This window comes from Peromyscus eremicus, chromosome 8a (genome assembly GCF_949786415.1).
Source record: "Peromyscus eremicus chromosome 8a, PerEre_H2_v1, whole genome shotgun sequence".
Lineage (NCBI taxonomy): Eukaryota > Metazoa > Chordata > Mammalia > Rodentia > Cricetidae > Peromyscus > Peromyscus eremicus.
The window spans coordinates 63,710,302-63,731,795 of record NC_081423.1 but is presented as its reverse complement, the minus strand read 5'-3'; the positions used below and the strand labels follow the sequence as shown (position 1 = coordinate 63,731,795).

Sequence of the window (21,494 nt, the reverse complement as noted above, 5' to 3'; positions counted from 1 at the left end):
TTTGCTGAGGCACTAAATCCTGTAACAGAAGCTGGGGTGGAAAGGCCCCTCCCCCACAGCCAGCCTCCCTCAGCAGCTGTCATTTGGCTTGGCACACCATCAGAGGGAGATACCCTGTCTTCCTGTCCATTCTCTGTTCAAATGAGGAAAGAACTCTGATTCTGTAAAGACCCCGGTGTGTGCGGGGCTCAGGCCAGAGCCAAGACACTGCTCCCATGGCAAGACACTCTCCTACACACCGGCTCCAGGGCTACACGAAGCCTCTTGCTGCTTTGGTTATTTTGAGACAGTCTCACTCTGTAACCCAAACTAGCTCAAACTTACAACAGTCCTCCTGCCTCGGCCTCCTGAATGCTGTGATTAAAGGTGTGCGCCACCATGGTCAGTCTTCCTGTACTTCAGCCATCTGGTTGAACTTAATAAGAACTTCCTCTAAAGCCAGGCGGTGGTGGCGCATGCCTTTAGTCCCAGCACTCAGGTGATAGAGGAGTTCAAGGCCAGCCTGGGCTATAAGAGTGAGTTCCAGGACAGCCAGGGCTACACAGAGAAACCCTGTAAATAAATAAATTAATTAATAAATAATAAATAAATAATATTACCTTAAAACCACATTTTCTCCTTTTTGTCCTCTAAACCCTATTGTAGAAAAACTCCCACACTGAACAGCGTATCTGCTGTGGACACCGTGTTATACAGCCTTTACCTCTGTCCACTTATAGAATACTTCTCCTACCCCAAAAGGAAACCTCCTAAGCAACCCCGCCACCCCTGCCCCTCCCTGATGCCCCTTGCAATAGCTAAGCTGCCCTGTCTCTGTTGATGTGTCTAGCGGGGTATTTCCTATAATGGGGTCTTCCAGTGTGTGGCCTGTTGTCACTGGCTTCCTTCAAAGTTCACTACTGTATTGATACTTTACTCCTTTTGTTGCTGAATAATATCCCACTGAACAATGATATCCTAGTGAATGGATATACCACACTTCGTTGATCTGTTCAACCACTGATGGCCTGCCTGCCTTTTGTAAATACTTCTGCGGTGATAATTGATCCAAAGGTGGTGTCTGAACACCCATTCTCGTTTCGCTTTGGCACATCCCTGGGAGGGAACTGCTAGCCCATGTGATGGTTGTTTGGTACACTGAGGCACTGTGAGGCTGGAGCCGGACTTTCCTTGCACATGCACTGTGCGGGCGGTACACTGAGGCACTGTGAGGCTGGAGCCGGACTTTGCTTGCACATGCACTGTGTGGGTGGCAGCGGAACCCTCCAGGGCTGCTTCTCTCTGCCCCGTCCTTCTGTTATGAACTCAACTCCCTCCTCTTCCGAACTCTACAGCAGCCCCACAAAGATGGCGGGGCACCAGGTCATTCAGGGCTACGCCAAGGAAAAGAGCCGGAGCCTGGGGACATCTCGTCTATCACAGTGACCACACCAAGTACTTCTTTTCTGAGGAACTGCCTGTCTCCTGGGACTCTCCCATTCCACAGGCCATCTGGCCATCTTGCGTGCGGAATGAGCTTCTTGAGTGGGTGTTTGGGGCCTAGGAGGACCATGACCATTTGAGCACACTGCCCCCTCCCCGCATCCCACTGTGAGGCTGGAGTAACTATGAACAAAGTGCTGGGGTGGGCTGTCTGCAGTGCACTGAGGCCCAGAACCAATAACCTGGCTAGAATTGCCCATCAGTAAAGGAGCCCTCCTGGGCCTCCAGGCACAGTGTTCCAGCCCCTCTGAGACCCCTCCCCCTCTGGCACCTGTATGCCAAACATGGAGAGTCAAGCCGTGCATATGGCAGAAGGGCCCCACACCTGTCAGGTTGAAACACAAGCTGAGAATGCACAGGATATACAGCGCCAGGCAGGGGCTGTTGAAAACAGAAGCAGCCTGTGGTTTCTGAGCTACATGAACATGTGCAGAGAGCATAAGCCAAGCCTTAACAGTGGCTCTCCCGACCCAGCTCCCCTGGAGGTCCTCAGCACTTGAGTGAAGGAGCGCAGCTCCCAGAGACGGAGCTCACACTTTCTAAATGGCCTCTGTGCATTGGTCCCCAGCCTGCGAGCAGCCTCCCAGGGCCCAGGAAAAGACCCTGTCTCTAAACATACACTTATTTTCCGTATTCCTAGGGCTCAGCACCTTGAAGTTAAACACTGGTTAAAAGCTGGAGAGCAGATGGTGGGATGATGGTGATGGTGATGGTGATGATGATGATAATGAAATAACTCTTCACCTGTCCCCAGCGCAGCATGGGTGAAGAAGAGACTCTCACAGCACCTGATGGCTGTAGAGACTCACAGGGGCTCAGGCAAGCCCAAGAGCCCATAGGACCAGAACCCAGGCCTGTAGCCCCAGCCTCGTATTTAAAGATCCCAAATGGATCAAAAGCGATCTCATGGGCTCAGAACACACTACCCAGAAATCTCGGATGGAGTGAGAATCAATTAGGACGTATCAGGAAAGAACGCACGCCATGCTTCCACATCCCTCCCTTGTCTCTTTTTCCCCCCTTTTTTCTTTTGAGACGAGATCTCTCTATACATAGGTCAGGCTGGCCTTGAACTCATGATCAATCCTCCTGCCTCAGCGTCCTGATGCAGAGGTTACAGACATGAGCTACTGCACCCAACCGTCCATCCTAGATTTCTGGGTAGTGTGTTCTGAGCCCATGAGATCGCTTTTGATCCATTTGGGATCTTCCTCCAGCAGCACCTGGAAGGGAGGGAGGCCACCTCAATGGCCCCTGCTTGGGCCTCCCAGGTGTGGTTCTGCTCAGCTCTCTGCTGGGAAGTCCCTGAGAAAGAGGACGGTCCCCTCCTCCCCTCTGTCTGTCTGTGTCCTGTCTCAGCCACTTTTCCTCTCCACTGCCTGTGGACTGACTGGTTGACTGGGACAAAAAATGGGGAAGGAAGGAAGGAAGGAAGGAAGGAAGGAAGGAAAAGGAAAGGAAGGAAAAGGAAAGGAAGGGAAGGAAGGAAGGAAGGGAAGGAAGGAAGGAAGAAGGAAGGAAGGAAGGAAGGGAGGGGAGTCTGTGGCCTCTTAACCTCTGCTCTCCAGATGCGTCCTAACGCTCCATTCCCGGGATGCTCTCCCCACCTCTCGATGACCCCACCAAAACTAGAGCCATCCCCAAACACCCAAAAGAAGAGGAACGAGGGAGACCGTGGCCACCCTGCTGATGACGCTCTGGCCAAGGGACCAGGCTGAGGAAAGGTCATATCAGGAGGGCCACTGCAGCAGCAGGAGCATGGCCAACGTGCTGGGGATTCTCCGCATGTTAGTTTCTCAAGCTGACAGAGAATATGGCCCCTCTAGAGCCCATTCCCAGAGAATCTGAGAGAACCCAGTGTGCACACTGCTTTACTAGCCCCACCAAGAAGAGGAGGGCAGGATGGTGGCCCCCAAAGGACTTGAGTAGAGCAGGACCCAAAAGCCCTGGGTTGACAGGAGAAGCGGGGTGGCTGACAGAGCTCGGGAGCCATCTTGTTCAGAGGCACCCTCAGAGCTGGCACTTTGCCTGCTGTGGGCCAGTGTGAGGCTGCAGGGGACCCCCACACACCTAGGGCAGCCAAGAGCCACGTAGCTAACCTGCAGAGGCCCCTGACTCCCCAGGGAATGGAAAAGAACCTGAGTCTCTGCCTCTGACGGGATCCGCTATTTTTATGTCCAACTCTGGTTAAAAATATCTGTCTAAGCTCAGGTTCTAGCTGTGGCTGACAAGATATTAAGTATTTGGTACTTAATGCCCATATGTCTCTCCTGGTCCCATTTACTGCCTCCACATCGTGGCTAATGAGGCAGGCAGGAAACAGTACCTTAACTTCTCCAACTCTGGGGCCTTCTGTAGGAGGTGCCACCAAGTGTCCCTGGACACGATGCCCTGGGGTCAGTGCTGCAGGAAGCACCTATGCACATTGATCCCTTGGAGCAGTCGCGTGTCATGCAGCCTGATGAGCATCTGAGCAACTGGGTCTCCTGGGCCATCCAGTGGGCCTGGCAAGTACAGGGAAAGCTTGTGCAGGCCGGTCTCAGCCCAGGCTTCCTGCTGCAAGGTGGACATGGCCACTCGGCATTCATCATTCAGTGCTGGGAGGACCTTAACCGGAGGACCAGCTGTGTTCAGACGATCCAGCCTGTTCACCAGCCTCCTCAGCAACAGCGATGGAATCCCTAGGGAGGCAGAGAAACCAAGTGTGGCTGTCCATCCTAACTGGGAGCTCCTAAGGCAGCAAGCCTTCCTCTCTCCCCTCCCCACTGAAAGAAAAGTGATGCAGCACAAGCCGAGGTGCAGTGTGGGATTGCTGGCATGTGTGTACACCCGCTGGGTGCCAGCCTACTCACGAGTTTCCCAGCTTTTAAAATAAGCGGCAGCTCAAGTGTGCGTTTGCTGGAGGCGAGGGCTTCCACTTCCACAGTGTGGAGAGCACAGCAGGTCACCCCCAAAGGGGCCTCCACTCAGTGGCTCCCAGGCTGACCCTGCTCAGGCCTCCTGGTGGATAGGAAGTAAGATACCATGCACCTGCCTATTCTGAAGCAGCCGGGCAGTGGGAACCATCCGCAGGGCCGCAGGGCTCTCTGGGCTCTGTGGCAAAGCCTGGTTCCCCCAGCTCCAAAGTGGGAACAGCCTTCACGGGTAGTCAACTCAGCCCTGCTTTGATTTGGTTGGCTGGGGTAGCGCCGGAGATTGAACCCAGATCCTCACACATGCTAGGCAGATGCTCTGCCACCGATCTAGCTCTATCTCCAGGACTATTTCCAAGGCCTTATTTTGACACGGGATGTCAGAAAGTTGCTCAGGCTAGCTGTAAATTCACTCTGTAACCCAGGTTGGCCTTGAACTTACTGTATTCCTGACTCAACCATCGAAGTAACTGGGATCACAGATCTACTGTACCCCAGGGCTCAGCCTCAGACCCACTTTTGACAGCCAGACTCCATGACAGGTAGCCAGCTGGATTCAAGGCAGATATTCCTTGAGGGGCTAGGGGGAATCCTAGTCTCCCTGTTGGCAATCAGAGGTAACCGTCATGAGTCAGAGCCCTGACACCCTTTTTCTGGAACACCTAAAGCCCAAGTGACTCAGCCCAGCCCTGGTGGCGATGGCACAGTCACATCCGCCTCCCTGGTCCAGCAGCACACAGGGTTCCCTGGATGAGCAGTCCTGCCTGGCCAGCACCTGCCGGCCGTAACACACACCTCAGTGCCATTATCTCCTCCCACCTCCTCTAGGCCCCCTCCAAGCCTCTGTGGGCACCTGGGAAGAAAGCAGGTTGAACCCCGAAACTGCCACCCCACAGGAGCCTGGAAAATGGCAGGGCCCTGGGAGTTGCCAAGGAAACCACACGATTCTGTGTCTGCCCCCTCACTGACTGCCTGGCCTATCTTTTCCCTTGCAGTGAGAAGCGCCACCTTCAAGTGAACGTCACCAACCCGGTGCAGTGCAGCCTGCATGGGAAGAAATGCACCGTCTCTGTGGAGACACGGCTTAATCAGCCACAGCCTGACTTCACCAAGAACCGCTCAGGCTTCATCCTCAGTGTGCCGGGGAACTGACTGCTGCACACCGGAGGCCTGGCACCAGGCCGGCCAGGCCCTTAGCCTCTCCATCCCACACACGTTCCGCCTTGCTCAGCAGCCCAGGAGCCCAGCTCATTGCTGTATGCCCTCTACTACCACTAGAAATCAGCTTACAAGGGCCTCCACTGGACAGGGCTCCTCTGCCTTCCCTGAAGCCCTGCTCATGAGGTGTCCTGCCTGGCTCTCTGCCCCTGCCTCTGTTCTCGCAAATTTCCATAGTCCCTGCTCAGGAAACCAAAGTCCCTCTGCAGCGTCCTGGGCTGACAGCTAGACCACTTCTCACCTCACAGGCAACCGGATAGTACCTGTAGCTGGTAAAGGGCCAGTGACTGCTGCTGACCCAGCAGAGGGATGGGTGGTCCAGAGCACAGAACAGTTTCTCCAGCCAAACACTCGTTCTCCTAGAGCTTTGGATCCAGTGTCCGTGAGCAGAGGACTAGCCCTGCTCCGTGACCTCCACCTCATGCCTTCCTTCCCCCACATGATCACAGCCCTTGGGACCTAGCTCAGAGCCCCTGGGCACAAGCCGTACCCCTAGCAGCCAGCAGCCAGCAGCCAAAGGCAGCAGGTGAACAGGTTTGCCTGTGAAGCCCATCCCTCAGCCACGTTCAGCCAGGGGTGTCTCCTTCCAGAGCTGCCCCTGGGAGAACTTTTGCCACCAAGGTTCCAGCCTAGACTTTCTGACCACTTCTCCCATAGAGACACCCAGCTGCTACTCAAGGACCAGTTATCTTAACCTTCTTTTTGCGGATGGCCAGGCTGCTAATCAGATGTCCCCTCTGCTATAAGCACACTGTCGGGACCTAGCAAGGAGGTGCAGAGAGGGCAGGGCTCAGCTCGGCCCTTCCCTAACCCTCTAGCTGTGCCTCCTCCTCACTGGAGAACCGGGACTCGTGGGGAGCCAGAGCACACGGGAGGGACCCAGCCTCCCAGAGCTGTGGGAGGCGGAAGAAAGCGGCAGCAAAGAGCGTGGAGTCCTGGCGCTGCAGGCCAGGCCAGGGTGCCCACCTATGCCACATACCTGCCTGCTGGAGCCTGGCCCCTGGGCCCCACTGGCTGCCAGTTTGCCAGTGTCTGCCCAGCAAAGAGCAGGCCTGTTGCAGAGGCCTTCCTGAGAGCCCTGCTCCCTGCCTCGGCTGCCGAGGATGAGGAGGCCGTGGCAGTGCAGGCTTGCTCCGAGAGCGTAACCTGAAGGCTGGGGCAGCCAGCCAGCAGGAGTGGCGGCTCACAGAGCCAGGCCCACATTTTCTTCACTTTCCGCCAGACTCTGCCCGCAAATCCTCACCTTGCCACCCTAACCCACCAAGTGCCTGTGTGCCACCTCCTGTGCCTTGCCCAGGGCCCGAGGGAGTCACCTGGCCGACCAAGGTGGTTCCGGCCACCCGGTCTCCTAACCCCTTTTGCTGAGCTGAGGGCCTTTTACACTGCGGGCAGTTGGCAACGGATTCCCGTAGCCGTCCTCGGGAACCTTCTCGTCCTCCCAGCGTGGTCAGCTGCCTGTGCAGCGCGGGGTGCCGCCAGCCAGGCTGCCAGTCGCCGGCCGACGCCGACAGAACCATCCCGCTGGAACGTCACCGCTCCTTCCCACTTGCTGCCCCTACGCGTTGCTTTACACTAGATATGCTCGCGTGTGTTCATGCACACCAAAGCAGGTCATGCCAAAAGAGTCGCGGTCGGAGGCTGCGGGTGGGGGCTCCCCTCTCGCCTTCTGATGCAGCCTGGGACCCCCTGACCCCGGCCAGACGCTTCCACTGAGGAACTGCCCTGTCCACAAGCACTTTCCTAGGACTTAAGTCAGTGTGTGGCCACTGAAGGGCCTGGAACTTGGGGTGTGAATGAGCATGGTTCCGGGAAGGGACAGGATACAGTAATTGTATGCATTGGAGTGGGGGCTCTCGATTCTATGGTTGGTGCATATATTCCTATTTTCCATTAAATTAACTTTATTTCTAAAGCATATTTTGATTTACCATCAAGAGCAATAAAGCATTAAATCTTATTTTTAAAGGCATTCTGTTTATCATTGAAAAATGGCGAAAATTTAGCTTAGTCAACTGCCATCTCAGAAAGTAGAATTAAGCACAGATTATGTAAAGTGGGGATAGTTTGCCCGAGGCTTTTGAACAGCAAAGTTAGGGAGTGAGAAACAGGCTGTGTGAGAAAGGAGGCAGCCTTGGAGTTCAGTCCGGACACACTCTCCCGCCATTCTGAAGCTGCATTTTAGAACCCTAAGGGAACGTGTTCCTGAAATAGATGAATGTCCACACAAAAGATGGTACGGATTCCCGCAGCAGCTGTTGGGCAGCATGGCCTCTTCCAAGGCAGCTCCCAAGAGCAGGCCACAGGCCAGGTGGAGGCCCCGGGGCACCCGAGCACCCAAGAGCTCAGCACTGCAGGGCCTGCAGCCTCCCCGCGATGGGTGGAGGGACAGCAGAGGACAGGCCCCTGCTGCCCTCTTCCCAGGCCTGACAGGCAGACTGGACACAAGCTGAGCCAGAGGCATCTAGCCCTGGGTCTCCCAGGTGTTGGATCGCCAGGACACCTGCCCACCGCTGCTGGCATCTGGGCAGTGGACACTGAGCAGGCAGGCCCAGGGAAGGTAAGAGAGGCAGCCTTGGCACCAAGACTCAACATGCAGCCTAAGGCCAGATGCCCAAGTGGGACTGAGGTGGCTAACACTGACCAGGCTGTGCCTAAACCTGACTGGCCCTCTGGGGCTTGAGCTGCCTGTCCTGTGACCCCACAAAGGAAGCCCCTGAGGAGAACCTGCCCAGCCACTAAGCCAAAGCTGGCTCGCCCTGGTGCTGCTTTCTTAACCATGGAAGTCTGCCCCACCCGTTTGCCTCACCGCCCCCCTCCGCCTGCACAAACCTATACATACACAAATCATGCGTTAAAGGCACCCCTAACATGCTCCCAAACGGCGGGTCACAAAGAGGTTGATGAAATGGATGGTCAGTGCATTTTATTGAATCAGCACAGTACAAAAATAAATAAAAATAAGGGAAGGGGAATTAAATTACAGCCAAACTGAGCTTCGTGACTCTCGTCTGATTATAAACCACACATACTCACAAACACGCTACACATACATACATACGGAATGAGACAAATATAAATTAACAGTATCCACAGTTTGGTCAAAGAATAGCTACAGAAGAAATTTCACTAAAAAAAAAAACAACATACATCACATGTGTGTAATTAGCAGTATTGGATGTACAGCTATGGATAATTCTGGGGCAGGGGATGGCACGTTTTCTTTTCATTCCAAGTTTAACACTGCTGGAACAAAACTAAATGCTAACGACTGCATGGAAAGAATATACCGACCCTGCAGGGTTGTAAGGAAAAGAGAAAAACCCAGTCCTGAACTATGCTTCAGTGGCTTGTTCTCGGCACGGCGTGATCCCCACAGCCATCTGTTCTAAGGTTATTTTTCTTAAGACACAAAATGCTCCCGGTTTGCATGCACAGTACCACTGTAAAAGCAACGAAGAATAAAAGGGGTTTTTGTAGATTTTTTTTTCACATTTTTCTTTTTTTTTCTTTTCTATTGTGTGTGTGTGCGCGTGCGTGTGTGTGTGTGTTTTAAAAGTGTCTTCATAGCAGCGTGTCAGATGGTTCATTGCTCGAACACTCAAGTCTGTCGGTGGTTCCTTTACACAGTACTGATGGCCAGAGCAGGAAAGAGAACACACGGGCTTCACAATGGAACTAGGGAGTTCCTTCCTTAGCCGCCGACCACTCCTCAAATATGCACCTCCTCAAACATTTAAAAAAAAAAACAAAAACCAAACTTTTTTTTTTTTTTTTTTAAGTACAAAGAGAAGGAAACAGTCGAGAGCTGGAATCCTGTGACTGCAGCTCTGTGAACAGCTCCAGGCCGGCTTCAGCAGCTGGGCGGGCTCCAGACACGCACCCCTTCCTCCTCAGACTGGACTGCGTGAAGCTCCTCTTCCGCCACACCAGGGGCCAGCTGCCCCAGGGGGCTCCCCGCACAGGTAGGTCACCGTGGCAGCGGAATCTGAAGACAGGCCGGCCAGAGAGGCTGCAGCTGGGCCTGTGCTCAGCAAGCCTTGCAGGGCTGCACAGCTCCTCGACAGACAGATCGTGAGGGCCCAGGATCCGCTCTCTAGGAACCTGGCTGAGGGACTGAGAAGAGGCTCTCCAGTCCCGGCGGGTCAGGTCCTCTTCCCCTCCTCTGAGTACGTTGGCTGAAAGGCTCTGCTCCAGGCCTCTCCCATCGAGACCTCAGTTTCACAGCTTTCTCTTTATGTGATTTTTCAGTAGTGCTTGTGCAGAAGAAGTTGGCAGCCACCTAGAACCTAATCCTATGTAAGATAACCTCTGCTTTCCCTAATGTAGCCCCTAATCCCAAAGCTCCCTGGGGAACAGGACAGGAAGAGGAAATCCACCGTAGCATCTTCACATTGCTCTTTGTTCCCCAAAGCTGGAGTGAGGGCCAGACAGGAAGACTCACTCCCTTCTCTTGGACCAATTCCAAACCCCAAGCCACCAGTTTGGGAAAATTAGAAAGAAAAACCAGTAAAGTCCACAGAGTGCATTTTGCAGCCACCAGGGATAGGTGGGCACCACACCCAGCAGCTGCAAGTGTTCAGCTGGATAAGTCACCAAGCTTCCAAAGCCATCAGGAGTCACACTCGAATCTTGCAATTGTCTCTAAGATGCAGCCATCTCGCTAGGTTGCACAGGGCAAAGCTTCATCTCTGGGAGAAACCGAACTGCTTGGAAACAGCTTTAAACTAATGGGGTAGGGGTGGGAGACGCCATGACCACGACACCCCATCAACTGATCTCACCTTCCCCCGGCTCTGTAGGACAAATATGCTCACCAGCAAGAGGCCTTAGCACTTAAGTGGGCACCCACCTGATCTCAGGCATGGACACCCACCTGCCCAGCATTGCTCACGGGGACCTGCCACTGTCCTGGCTTTTGCAGAGTGACAGAGCTGCGTGGTTCAAATGAAAAACTCACTCAGGAAAGGAGCTACCTCCAGCTTCTCCTCACCCCCTTAGCTGGGACCCAAAATGAGAGAGGAATCTAATAACAAACCACCTCCTTAACCAACACTAACGTGGGAGCCGGGAGCATAGACAAAAGGACAGGGCGGGGAAGCTCCATCCTGCCAGTAAGAGAAGCCCTTAGCCCAAAAGCCCAGCAGCAACACAGGGCCGGCGGCCGGCTGGCCGGCCGGGCACGGTCAACAGTCATCCACAATCTTTGCACCAGACCCGTTTCCAGGCTCCTGCGCTGAGGCCCCAGGGCAGTGGAGAGCTTGCCTCACTGAGAACCTCCTGGAGCCTGAGTCAGGACAGCTGGCTCCAGGAGCCTTTGGGAGAATGAAACAGTCGCCAGAAAAGAAGGGTCAGTTCCTCCTGGGCCACAGCCACCAGCCCCACTGCGGCTCCCATCACGGGACAGTGGGAAGCCTCATCTACTCTGAACCCAGCACGGGTACAGGTGACACGGGCAAGTCAGTCCCTCGAGCCCCCGAAAGTGAGTGGTCAGCAGCCTAAGTGGCTCTGAATGCATCTTCTGGGTTTGCACAAGGTTCATGAGTTCGAAAGTCCCCAGAGTTCTTGAAAGGGCCAGGGGGGGAAAAAAAAAAACCCAAGGAGAGAACATGGGAAGAGGCCCTTGGTGGCTTTGCTAGACACATACTGTACACAAAACTTGATTCGTTTAGTAATAAATTTTTAAAAACGAATGGAATCCTTGAGCCGGGATACCGGCGACAGGGGCTCACCGATCGAGCCCCAGGAGGAGTCGCTTCTTGTCCTCCTGGCCACTCTCATTCTTCAAGTCGGAGAACACCTGTGTGAAGTAGTGTGGGTCAGCATTGATCTGCAGCATCTTGGAGCTCATGAGGTTGATAACGGAGAGGCAGCGGTCCCAAAAGGCTTCCTTGCAGCTCTCCACTAGGAAGGGCTTGAGCGGGTAGGAGATTTCATTGCCCATGTAGGAGTAGGAGAGGTACAGGCAGGTCAGCAGGACGGCCTGGAGCTCGTGGTCCGAGCCCACCTCCGAGGAGATAACATCCCTGCAGAGCATGTAGAGGAAGACCACGTTGGCCGGTGTGATGAAACCCTGGTCCTGCCAGCCCTGCAGAAGCAGCGAGCGGTCCACGCTGCGCAGCCAGAGCACGGGGTCCGTGGGGGACAAGTGCTTCAGGCGGTAGCACCGGCGGCAGAGAAACTCGCCCAGGCAGCGTAGCAGCTCACTCGTGGACGCCTGGACGATGACCCGTTTGGGTGTCCCTGCAGAGGTGATGGCAGGGTGCGGGGCCTTCTTGACGGAAGAGGAGACCCCAGTCTGGGAGCCGGAGAGCTGGCTGGCTGGGGGTGCGGGCGGCTGGGCCGGCGGGGGCTGGGCGAATGTGGACAGGTTGGCGCACGACAGCGACTTCTTCAGGTTCTCATTGTTGAGGTGCGCGATGTTGCTCTGGTAGCTGCTGTTGGGCTGCGCCTTCTTGGAGTTCTTCTTCTTGGCTGACACTGCCACGATCCTCTTCCAGGGCAGCACCGAGATGATGGAGTGCCGCTTCAGGTTCTTGTCCTTGGCGTTCTTGCTGTTCTGCACGGCCGTGTAGTGGCCCACCGTGGCCGCGCCATCCTCAAACAGCGTGGCCTTCCGATAGCTGGGGGACAGGGACAGCACTGTGCCCATGGTGCCACTGCGCGCCCGGCGGGGGCCGGCGCCCCTGCGCGCCCAGCCTGCCGGCCGGAGGGAAGGGACGGCTTACCGAGCCCGAAGCGGCCGCAGGGAGAAAGGAGGCGCTCCCGGGACGCGCGCGACGCGTGTAGCCCTGCGGATCTGCGTGGAAAACAAGATGGTTCTCAGCCCCGGGCGGGGCTCCGCGCCGCGCCCCTCCGCCCGCACCTCCGAGGCCCGAACCCCCGGGCCGCGCGGCCCCACCGAGTCCCAGCCCGCGCTTCCACTGCGGCACCGGCCGAGCGCCGCAGCGGCCGCCGCAGCAGGACCCGGACCCGGCCGCGCGCACGGCCCCGCTCCGCGCAGGCTTACCCGCAGGCAGGCTCCGGCCGCAGGCGCAGCGCTGCGTCCCAGGCCCTCCGCAATGCGCGCCGCGGCCCCGGGGCTCGGCGCGGCTCGGCGCGGCGGCGGCGGCGGCGGCTCGCAGCTTCTGTCCAAGGTTCTGCAGACGCCGCGGCCCCGCCCCCGCCCGGCCCCCGCCTGCGTCCCCGCCGCGCGCGCCCGCCCCGCCCCGCCCCGGCGCGCGCCTCGCAGGCAGGCTGCCTCTCCCGGGTCGCGCGCGCCGCCCGCCCGCTCGCCCGCCCGCCCGCTCGGTCTCGCCGCCGGGACGCGGCCACTCGCGTCCTCGGCTCGAGCGGCGCACGGTGGCGCCTCTAGTGGGCGCGCCCCATGCGGGCGGCGGGAGCGCGCGGCGCCGGGTCCCCGCCTCGAAGCCGCCCGCGCCGCATGGCGCAGCCCGGCTTCGTGAGTCCCGGCGCCGCGCAGCGGAGCTCGCCGGGCGGGCGGGGCGAAGGGCGGACCCCGCCCAGACACGTGCTGCCTTTGTTCCCGCCGCGGCCCCCGCCGCCGAGGCCGCGGGCCTTGTGAAGAGTGGCCCCGGTGCCAGGTAAGGGACAGCTGCATCCCGTAAAAGCCAGTCGTCCCCTAAGACTCGGAGAGCCGGGCCAGAGGGGCGAGGACGGCCCACAGATCCTGTCACCGGTTGTGTCAAAATCGAAGCAGCTGCCTGCGCCTTCAGGCCAGCCTCTGGTTTGCCCGTTTTGAAATTGCAGGACAGTAACATTGCAGAATATTCTGGTTCTGACCACGGACGCATAGCTCCCAAGCACTCCTCCATACCCTTCACAAAGGCGACTGCCGGTTTACCAGTCACTCATTTTGGACTGATTCTGGAGACTCCAACTGGCAAACGAGCCGCAAACCGACCGACCCTTAACTCCCGTCCCTGGACCTAGAGAATCCTTGACAAGACACCTGCGCCCGCTGAGCCAACTACCCCAAACAGGAGTCTTGTTGAGTCATTAGGCTCATTACTGCCAGGTTAGAAAGTGCCATTTTCTTTGTGTACCCAGCGATTTCTCTGCCAACAGGAGTGGAAAGGTTTAGGGACCTTAGTGACCAGAACAGAAAATGCACTGTGCTGTACAAAGAAAAAAAAAAAAATCCAGGATCTCATCAAACACCCAGGAAGGATAGCTTAGCTGTGTGCCCTTCCTCATAGAACACAGTCGTGGCCTGTTTTCTATTGCTGGAACACAACAGCTAAAACACTGGGTAGTCTATAAAGTAATGAAGTGCCGGCTCAGTTCTGGAGGCTGGTCCACAGGCCTCGGTGAGAGCTCCGGGGCTTCAACTCAGTCCACAAGTACTTGTGGGACTGAGGGCCGGTGCCACACTGGCTTTCTAACAACTCACACTAGCAGGAGCTTCCTTAACCCGTCCATGCATCCAAGCGACTCCATGACTTAAAACCTTTCCTTGTAGCACAGGCCAGCTAGCAACTTGCAATCTCCCTGCTTCCGGCTTCACTGCTGGAATTGAGGCTCAGCCACACTAGCTCCACAGAATCACCCCTGCAAGACCCCGCTCACCCTGACTCTGGGATCAAGCCTCATGGCTCAGACCGTCAGCAGCCCTAGCTGCTCTGGGCTCTATGTCATCTGCCCAGGGTCTTTCAGCCCCGCCGGCCCAATGCCTCTTCCTGGGAAGGCGAGGCTGAAAGCCAGCCTGTTCCTCCAGCTTCTCAGCTGGCTTCATGTTTATGTTCTTTCAAATTATAGGATTGAGCAAAAGTTGAATGTGTTCTGCTTCCCTAAATATACACAGATCTCTGAAGGCTGCAATCCACCTATTAGAACAGCGTGGGCCTGCTGTTGCCTGCAACTGAATCCCAGCTCTTTTACAATTGATCCTAGAGTTCATGGGCCTTTTCCAGCATGGCTGGATGAATGTTCTCTCATACCTTCTGTCCAGCCAGCCCTTCCCCATTACTTTCAAAACCCTCTCTGTGAGCTACCCTAGCCTCCTCACATTGCGGGGGCAAAGTCATGTTTGTAGCAGGAGCAGGATGGCTCTACCAACCTACATGCTGAGGGAAGAAGTTGCTGGAAACCCTACCCACCTGGGTCATACCTGATAAGCTTGCTTCAAAGTTTATCAGTCAGGCTTCTGTAGAGCAACAGAACTCTCAACAATGGTCGGCTATTGGACAGAAAGTCCAAGAATCCAATAGCTGCTCAGTTTGAAAGGCTGGATGTCTCAGCTGATCTTCAGCAGACGCTGGAATCCTGAAGGAGGCTCTAATGCCAGCCAAGACATGGACTTGCAAGGACAGAGCAAGCAGGCAAGAGCAAAACCTTCCTTCTTCCATGTCCCTAAATAGGCTTCCAGCAGGTGTGGCCTGGATTAAAGGTGTGTCTTTCCGCCTGAGACCCAGATTAAAGGCATGTGTCTTCTCACCTCAAGATTAAATTAATCCAGATTAAAAATGGTTGTACTGCCGGGCTGGTGGTGGCACACGCCTTTAATCCCAGCACTCAGGAGGCAGAGCCAGGCGGATCTCTGTGAGTTTGAGGCCAGCCTGGGCTACCAAGTGAGTTCCAGGAAAGGCATAAAGCTACACAGAGAAACCCTGTCTCGAAGGTGTAAAAAAAAAATGGATCTTCCTACTTCAAATTAAGCAAAAAAATCCCTCACTGGTGTACCCTCCAGTTTTGGATTTTAGTTAAACCCAGGTGTAGTCAACCATGAGTAGCCATCACACACTACAGTTTCCCTGCCCACTCAAGCTCACCTTTGCCTCCCGACACCTAGCTCCCTCCCTCACTGTTCTAACAGGGAAGCAAAGGAGAAAGGTAGTCTAATCTGCCCAACATGTACAATCAAGAGCCCAGAAGGCAGAGCCAGCCGAACCGTGCAGAAAGGTTTTCTTCCCAGTATTCAGATAGCTCAGGGAAGATGTTTTCACTCTCAGCCGGCCTCCTTTCCCCAAACCCTATCTAGCTGTCTTGCAAGGCGGGATGCCCATGCAATACCACAGTAGAGATCTGATGTACACATACCACTTCCCATGTTAGCCCCAGGACAGAGGGTACAGAGAGGGTTCCACCCAAGAGCTTTGGAACCCTGGTTCTTGAGGAAGACTTCCTGTGAGGGCATAGAGCAGCATCTAGTGGCTCTTCTGAGCAGCACAGATTACGTAACCAGCACACGGCAGGGAACCAGAGCAACCCTCTTTGCCCTCTTGGCTGGTACTCTCCAGAGCAGTCTCATTAATGCACAACAAAGCCCCAATACCTTGAAGGCTAATGCCTAAATGGGGACCCTCCGCTAGACAGCCCAGAACCAGGCCAACCTATGGCCAGACCTTGAGGGTGGGGAGGAAGCTAAGCTGGCTATGTGAGACCTGGGAGGGGAAATCATGGCACAAGCCATGATGGTCCAGTGCAGCACAATCCAACAGAGGTTACTGAGAGCCATACTGACCAGCCACATGGGTAATGTGCTATTTTCTAATAATTACATTAAAAAAGTAAAGAACAAGTGAATTTTAATATATTTTATTTAATCCAAGATGTCCCGAATATTCCGATGCATATATAAAAATTAGTAAGCTGCTTAACACTTCTTTCACACTAAGCCTTTAAAGGATGGTTTGTGGTTACCGTCTGAACTAGCCTCACTTCAGGGCCTGACAGAACATGCCTAGCAGCTCTGCCAGACAGGGCAGCTCTGGAATCATCACACTGAGGGCTCCTGTCCTGAGCTGCATGGGCTTTTCCTAGGTCTGAGAAACCTGCCCCACCCTGCTCCAGCTCCACATCCCCATGGATGTGGATTTTTAAAGTCCTTTATAGAAACAAAACTTTCTAAAAGTAAAATTATACAGAGGAACGCAGCTACGACTGCAAACTGCTAAACTGGAGAGGGGGTTGGCAGTGCCCCCGAGGCCGGAGTCCCTCAGAAGACCCACTCTTGGGGTCTGAGGGCAGTGTGAAAACAGCTGTTGGACATTCCACAGCACTACTGTAAAGAAGGCTGGCCGTCGGGACATTGGCCCTACACGTCTCCATCAGACCCTAGCACCTCCCATAGACAAGGAGATAAGCAGACAGGCTTGGAAGACATGAAGCCCACGTGTCTTCACTGGCCCTCCTGCCCCAACAGACACCTGAGCTCCATTTCTGACTTCACCCCTGACAGGTCAACTTTCCTGCCAAAGGTCTCCAGATACAGACTCCCAGCATGGCTACAAGACTCTCATTAAGTAATGAATAGAGCTCGGACCAAGCCAGAAGGGGCCACATGGAATGCTTGAACTTGCTTGGAAACCCTCCAGCATTCAAGAAAAGACGCCTTTTGAAAAAAAAATTATTTTATTGGAACTCATCTGAACATCAGATATACCTGGTGTTGGTTAGCAAGAACCGTTTGTACATTTGATATTGATGGTGCCAAAACCAAAACAGTGACTGGACATGATGGGGAGAGAAGGTGGTTGAGAACAAAAACCTGATTTTGAAGAGGAAAATAAAAGCCAGTCAGATTCAGTGAAGATGCAAAACCTGGTACAACAAAATCCTTTTACAAAATAGAAATCTATTACCAAAACCTGGAAGGATAATCTGAGAAAGGTTCTAAAGAAAGAGAAAGGAGGCCAGCAGGAAGGAGGAGGAGGAGGAGGGAGGAAGAGAGGAAAGACAGAGGTGAGAAAGGACACGGCGCAGTGGCGACAGCAAAGGCGTCGGGGCCTGCTGGGGACTGCGTCCGGAAGAAAGCATGCTAAGACAGCGCCACCCCGTCGTCGGCTCACACTCTTAAGAGGCAGAGAAAGACATTCTGGGAAGGGGACGTGAGGGTGCTTCAACCCCAACAAAAAAAGGACAAACAGAAACCCCACCCAGCCTCATTCCCGATGTCCACTGTTTTGGAAAGGGATGGGTCCATCTGACAGCAGGAAGAAGGGTGGCGAGGGCGGGAGAGCAGCAGGTGGGGTTCAGACAGCCCAACTCCTCTAGAGGAAAGAGAAAGGATATGGTCTCCTGGGTGAGAGAGAGCAGAGAGGAGAGGAGAGGAAGGGGGAGGGGACGGTGAAAACACGGATGTCTAATCTAGTTACTGTGTTAAAGAAGCCACATGCACAGCAGGCACCCTGAGGGCTGAGGCCCACACTGCGCACCCGTGTGGCCGTAGTGGACACTAGCTCCTGGACTTGTTCCCATTCTTTGACAGGTCAGAGCAGAGCCGGACTGCGGTGGTAGTGGTGGTGCCACAGCTGGCCCTTCAGCTAGTCTGCTGGAGCCAATGTCAGAGAGGGAAGGGTGGACGGGCCAGAAGGCAGGGAAAGAACACCAACGCCTCGTTTCAAATAAAAAAGAAAACAGCAGTCTATACACAGTTGTTTGTTTTGGTTCAGTACAAACAGAATAAAAAGTCGTTGCTTTTGATGGTCAGCAAACACCCGATTCTGAAGAGGAGAAGTGGCGCCCAGCAGGTGGATGAGGATCCCCAGTGGTTGGTGGGGTGCCTGGCTTTGCGGCCCTCTCCCAGGAGGCAGAGAGCACAGCTTTAGGTAGTGTAAGCCTTTTTCCTTTTATTTAGAATCTTTTTTTTTCTTTTTTCTTTTTTTTTAAGCAATTTCCCCACTCCCATGTTGGCCAGTGCTGATTACAGGAGAACTGGCCGCCTATCGCCGGATACAGATGCACCAGTGAAGGTTAAAAACTTTCCGAGCGAAAAGTAGAACAGAAAGAAAAGAATCTCCTAGCATCTCCCCAAGGGTCACTCTCCCGCCACACACACTCTCCAAAGGACCGCTACAGATCCAACTCTGCAAGAGAAGACAGAGCAGTGTCAATCGGGGAAGCCGTGAGGACCAGAAGGTGGTGGTCAGTGTCGACAGGCAGAAGACAGCGCTGCCCGGCCCTGGGTCCCGGGGCCAGCACTCACCTATGTCAGCTTCTTGGCTTTGTTGTAGAGGGAGTCCACTACTTTACTCATGTTCTGAATTGTTTCCAGAGCAGCTTCATAAGTTTTATCTACTGGGGGTTCATCGAAAATGATAAGGACGCCTTCCCCCTGGTCCAAAATCCCTGCAAGAAACAGCAACAAACCAGGTAAAAAGAGACAACAGACAGTAACCAAGGACCCCACTCCCTAGCTGTCTCCTTTTCTCCCAGCACATATTTGCTATACATACTCTCACTTCTTTTATTAAAAAACCTCTATTATTGATTTAATGTGTATATGTGTGAGCCTGTGTGAGTAGACAGAGCACACGTGCATGCAGGAACCCTCGGAGGCCAGAAGAGGGTGTCAAATCCCCTGAAACTAGAGTTACAGGCAGTTGTGAGTTGCGGTATGGGTGCTGGGAACTGAACCCGGGTCCTCTGCAAGAGCAATTAAGTGTCTTAACTACTGAATCCTCTCTCCATCCCCCTACACATTCTTCAAAGGGAGCCAGGGCTCCAAAGAACTGTCACAAGAGAAACTCAGCCCTGCTTTAAAGATACATCCTTCAAATTCTGACCAGGCCCTCCTATGTGACATTTACTCACCGTGAAACTTCTTGTCAAGAATCATCTGTGATAATTTTCTTTCCACGTCGGCCTAAAAATCAAAGTATATGATTAAAGGGACCAATATCCATTAATCAGAGACCAGCCTGACATGAAAGTTTTGCAAGAATGAGTCTTACAAAAAAAGGATTGGACCAAAATGGCAATAACACAACTCCAGCTCTGAGCTGGAGTTCCCCCACAAAGAAGACGACCCTCCATCCCCACCTTCCCCTCACTCCCACCACCTAACAGGCCTGAGAACTTACCTTGGAGAGTTTGATGAGGCTAGATATGTGCTCAATCTAAAAGAAAAACAGACAGCAACATTGAAAGTTTGAATTTATCTCCAATATAAAAAATAAAGAGACAGACAACTGGTGTGTCTGTTAAGGCTGCTCAAGCGAGAGGGCCACAGAGTCTGGCTTAGTGTCCTGCTCTGTCTACTTCCCTGCCCTTACTATACAGAATGTACTCCTGTCCCCTGAACCAAAGACAGAAAACACTGACCACGTGGACAGTGACTACAAGAAGCACAGGGAGGGCCAGCTCACAGCCTCCTACCCCACCAGCACCTCCTCCTACCCCACCAGCACCTTGATTCACTTCCCATCCAGACAAGTCCAAGCCCTTGGTGGCCTCTTACCAACAGACATACCCTTGAAAGTGAGTTTCTATTTTGGGCAAATATGGAAAAGGAGGTGGCTACAGCTATAACATCTAGCCCAAAACTGTTAAGAAAATTCCCAGGAAGAGTCTTACCTGTACTCGGGAAAAAGGTTCAATGACCCGGATCAGATTCTGTTCCAGTAAGTTATCATACAACTTGGCCAAGTGTGTGCTGATGATTGGGTCATCCCGGAGCTCTGCCCGGTAGTCTGTCAAGGCCTGCAAAACAAAGCTCATACCAGAGACTGGCACAATACCTTAAAGTCACTATTCCTAGCCTCTTGAAAAGTCTATGGTTGAGGAGTGTGTGTGTGTGTGTGTGTGTGTGTGTGTGTGTGTGTGTGTGTGTACATGTACATATATGGGCGATCTGGAGGGTATGAACAACTAAAGCATGAAGCCTCCACCTTCCTGTCCTAAAGTTTAATCGTGTAAGTCGAGACACTCTACTTAGAGGCTAAATGAACTGCACACCTATTTTTCAGCATATATTTCAAAGAATTCTGAGATTAAATAATGAAAAATGCTGAATTAGACAAGTAGCTCCTAGGAGCTTGGTGAGAACAGTACAATATGGCTCTGCAGGCAAAAGAAGCAAAACGCCTTTCTCATTCTGTTTTGCTTTAATGTTTCCCAAGTATCTGATCACAGAAGAGCCATGAGTAAAAGTATTCCATCAAACAGTTTATGACAAAAATATAGACTATTTTAAAGTAACTGATCCATTTATCTTTAGTAATGGTTTCAATGTCCCAGCCTCATGTTGGCTCTGCTCTACAGTACTAAAAGAAGTAGACAGACAAATCATACTAACTAGTAATAGGGAGGCGCCGATAAAACAATGACTAACATGGAAGGTCAAAGCCATGTGGCCCTTGTCTGGTTTTTTGTTTTTGTTTTGTTTGGTAGATTGTTTTTTGAAACAGGGTCTCAATATGCAGCTGTGGCTGTTTTGGAACTCTGTATAAACCAGGATGACCTCAAACTCTGAGTCCCACCTGCCTCTGCCTCTCAAGTGCTGGGACTAAAGGTGTGCGCCACCACTGCCCAGTTTTACAATAGTTCTTATTGCAGATCTAGGTCTGGGTTTTTTTGTTTCTTTTTTTTTGAGTTAGGGTTTTTCCATGTAACAGCCTGGCTGTCCTGGAACTCACTCTATAGATAGAGATCAGCCTGCCTCTGCCTCCTGAGTGATTAAAGGCATGAGCCACCTCCGCCTAGCTGGTTAGGTCTGGTTTTTAAGTTGATTACTAAACTCAGACTAAGAGAACATCAGTTCAGAAAAGATACAAGACTCATCCTAAAGCTTAAAAGTGTTTCTCCCATTCTGAATCTTCCCAATGAGCAAAAGAAAGCCTACAGTATCATCCTTAAGTTTCTCTCTGAGAGCTAGGTAATGGCTCACACTTATAATCCCCTCACTTGGGACAATGAGGCAGGACTGCTGTTGAGTTCTCAAAATATAAACCAAGTACCAGGCATACTATCGCACATCTTTAATCCCAGCACTCAAGAGGCAGAGGCAGGCAGATCTCTATGAGTTTGCGGCCAGTCTGGTCTACAAAGTGAGTTCCAGGACAATCAGGGCTATTACACAAAGAAACCTTGTCTACCAAAAAACCAAAAATAAATAAATGAAAATAAGACAAGTAAACAAAACAAAAACTTCTCTTTTGCTCACAG

At 53.3% G+C, this 21,494-nt stretch overlaps 4 protein-coding genes across 5 annotated transcripts in view; 1 reads left to right on the top strand and 3 right to left on the bottom strand.

Moving 5' to 3' along the window:
- Window positions 1-6,115, top strand: part of Myo1d (myosin ID) — a 307,146-nt gene extending 301,031 nt beyond the window's left edge. For both annotated transcript variants that reach the window (XM_059271334.1, XM_059271332.1), the window contains one exon: window positions 5,390-6,115. In XM_059271334.1, the coding sequence (XP_059127317.1) occupies window positions 5,390-5,546 (157 nt within the window). In that variant the 3' untranslated portion in view covers window positions 5,547-6,115. The remainder of the gene's footprint in view (window positions 1-5,389) is intronic.
- A 3,022-nt stretch (window positions 6,116-9,137) lies between these two features.
- On the bottom strand, window positions 9,138-12,389 carry Cdk5r1 (cyclin dependent kinase 5 regulatory subunit 1). Its single transcript, XM_059269568.1, has one exon. It carries the CDS (start codon window positions 12,259-12,261, stop codon window positions 11,338-11,340), a length of 924 nt encoding a protein of 307 aa, XP_059125551.1. The 5' UTR covers window positions 12,262-12,389; the 3' UTR covers window positions 9,138-11,337.
- LOC131917033 (laforin-like) lies at window positions 12,334-13,209 on the bottom strand. Its single transcript, XM_059270679.1, has one exon. It carries the CDS (start codon window positions 13,207-13,209, stop codon window positions 12,334-12,336), a length of 876 nt encoding a protein of 291 aa, XP_059126662.1.
- Window positions 13,210-16,942: 3,733 nt separating this feature from the next.
- The window catches only part of Psmd11 (proteasome 26S subunit, non-ATPase 11), a 38,373-nt gene continuing 33,821 nt past the window's right edge, over window positions 16,943-21,494 (bottom strand). The window contains exons 10-14 of the mRNA XM_059271331.1: window positions 19,905-20,030; window positions 19,412-19,447; window positions 19,143-19,194; window positions 18,535-18,677; window positions 16,943-18,415 (exon numbers count right to left, since the gene is read on the bottom strand). Of these exons, the coding sequence (XP_059127314.1) occupies window positions 18,535-18,677; window positions 19,143-19,194; window positions 19,412-19,447; window positions 19,905-20,030 (357 nt within the window). The 3' untranslated portion in view covers window positions 16,943-18,415. The remainder of the gene's footprint in view (window positions 18,416-18,534; window positions 18,678-19,142; window positions 19,195-19,411; window positions 19,448-19,904; window positions 20,031-21,494) is intronic.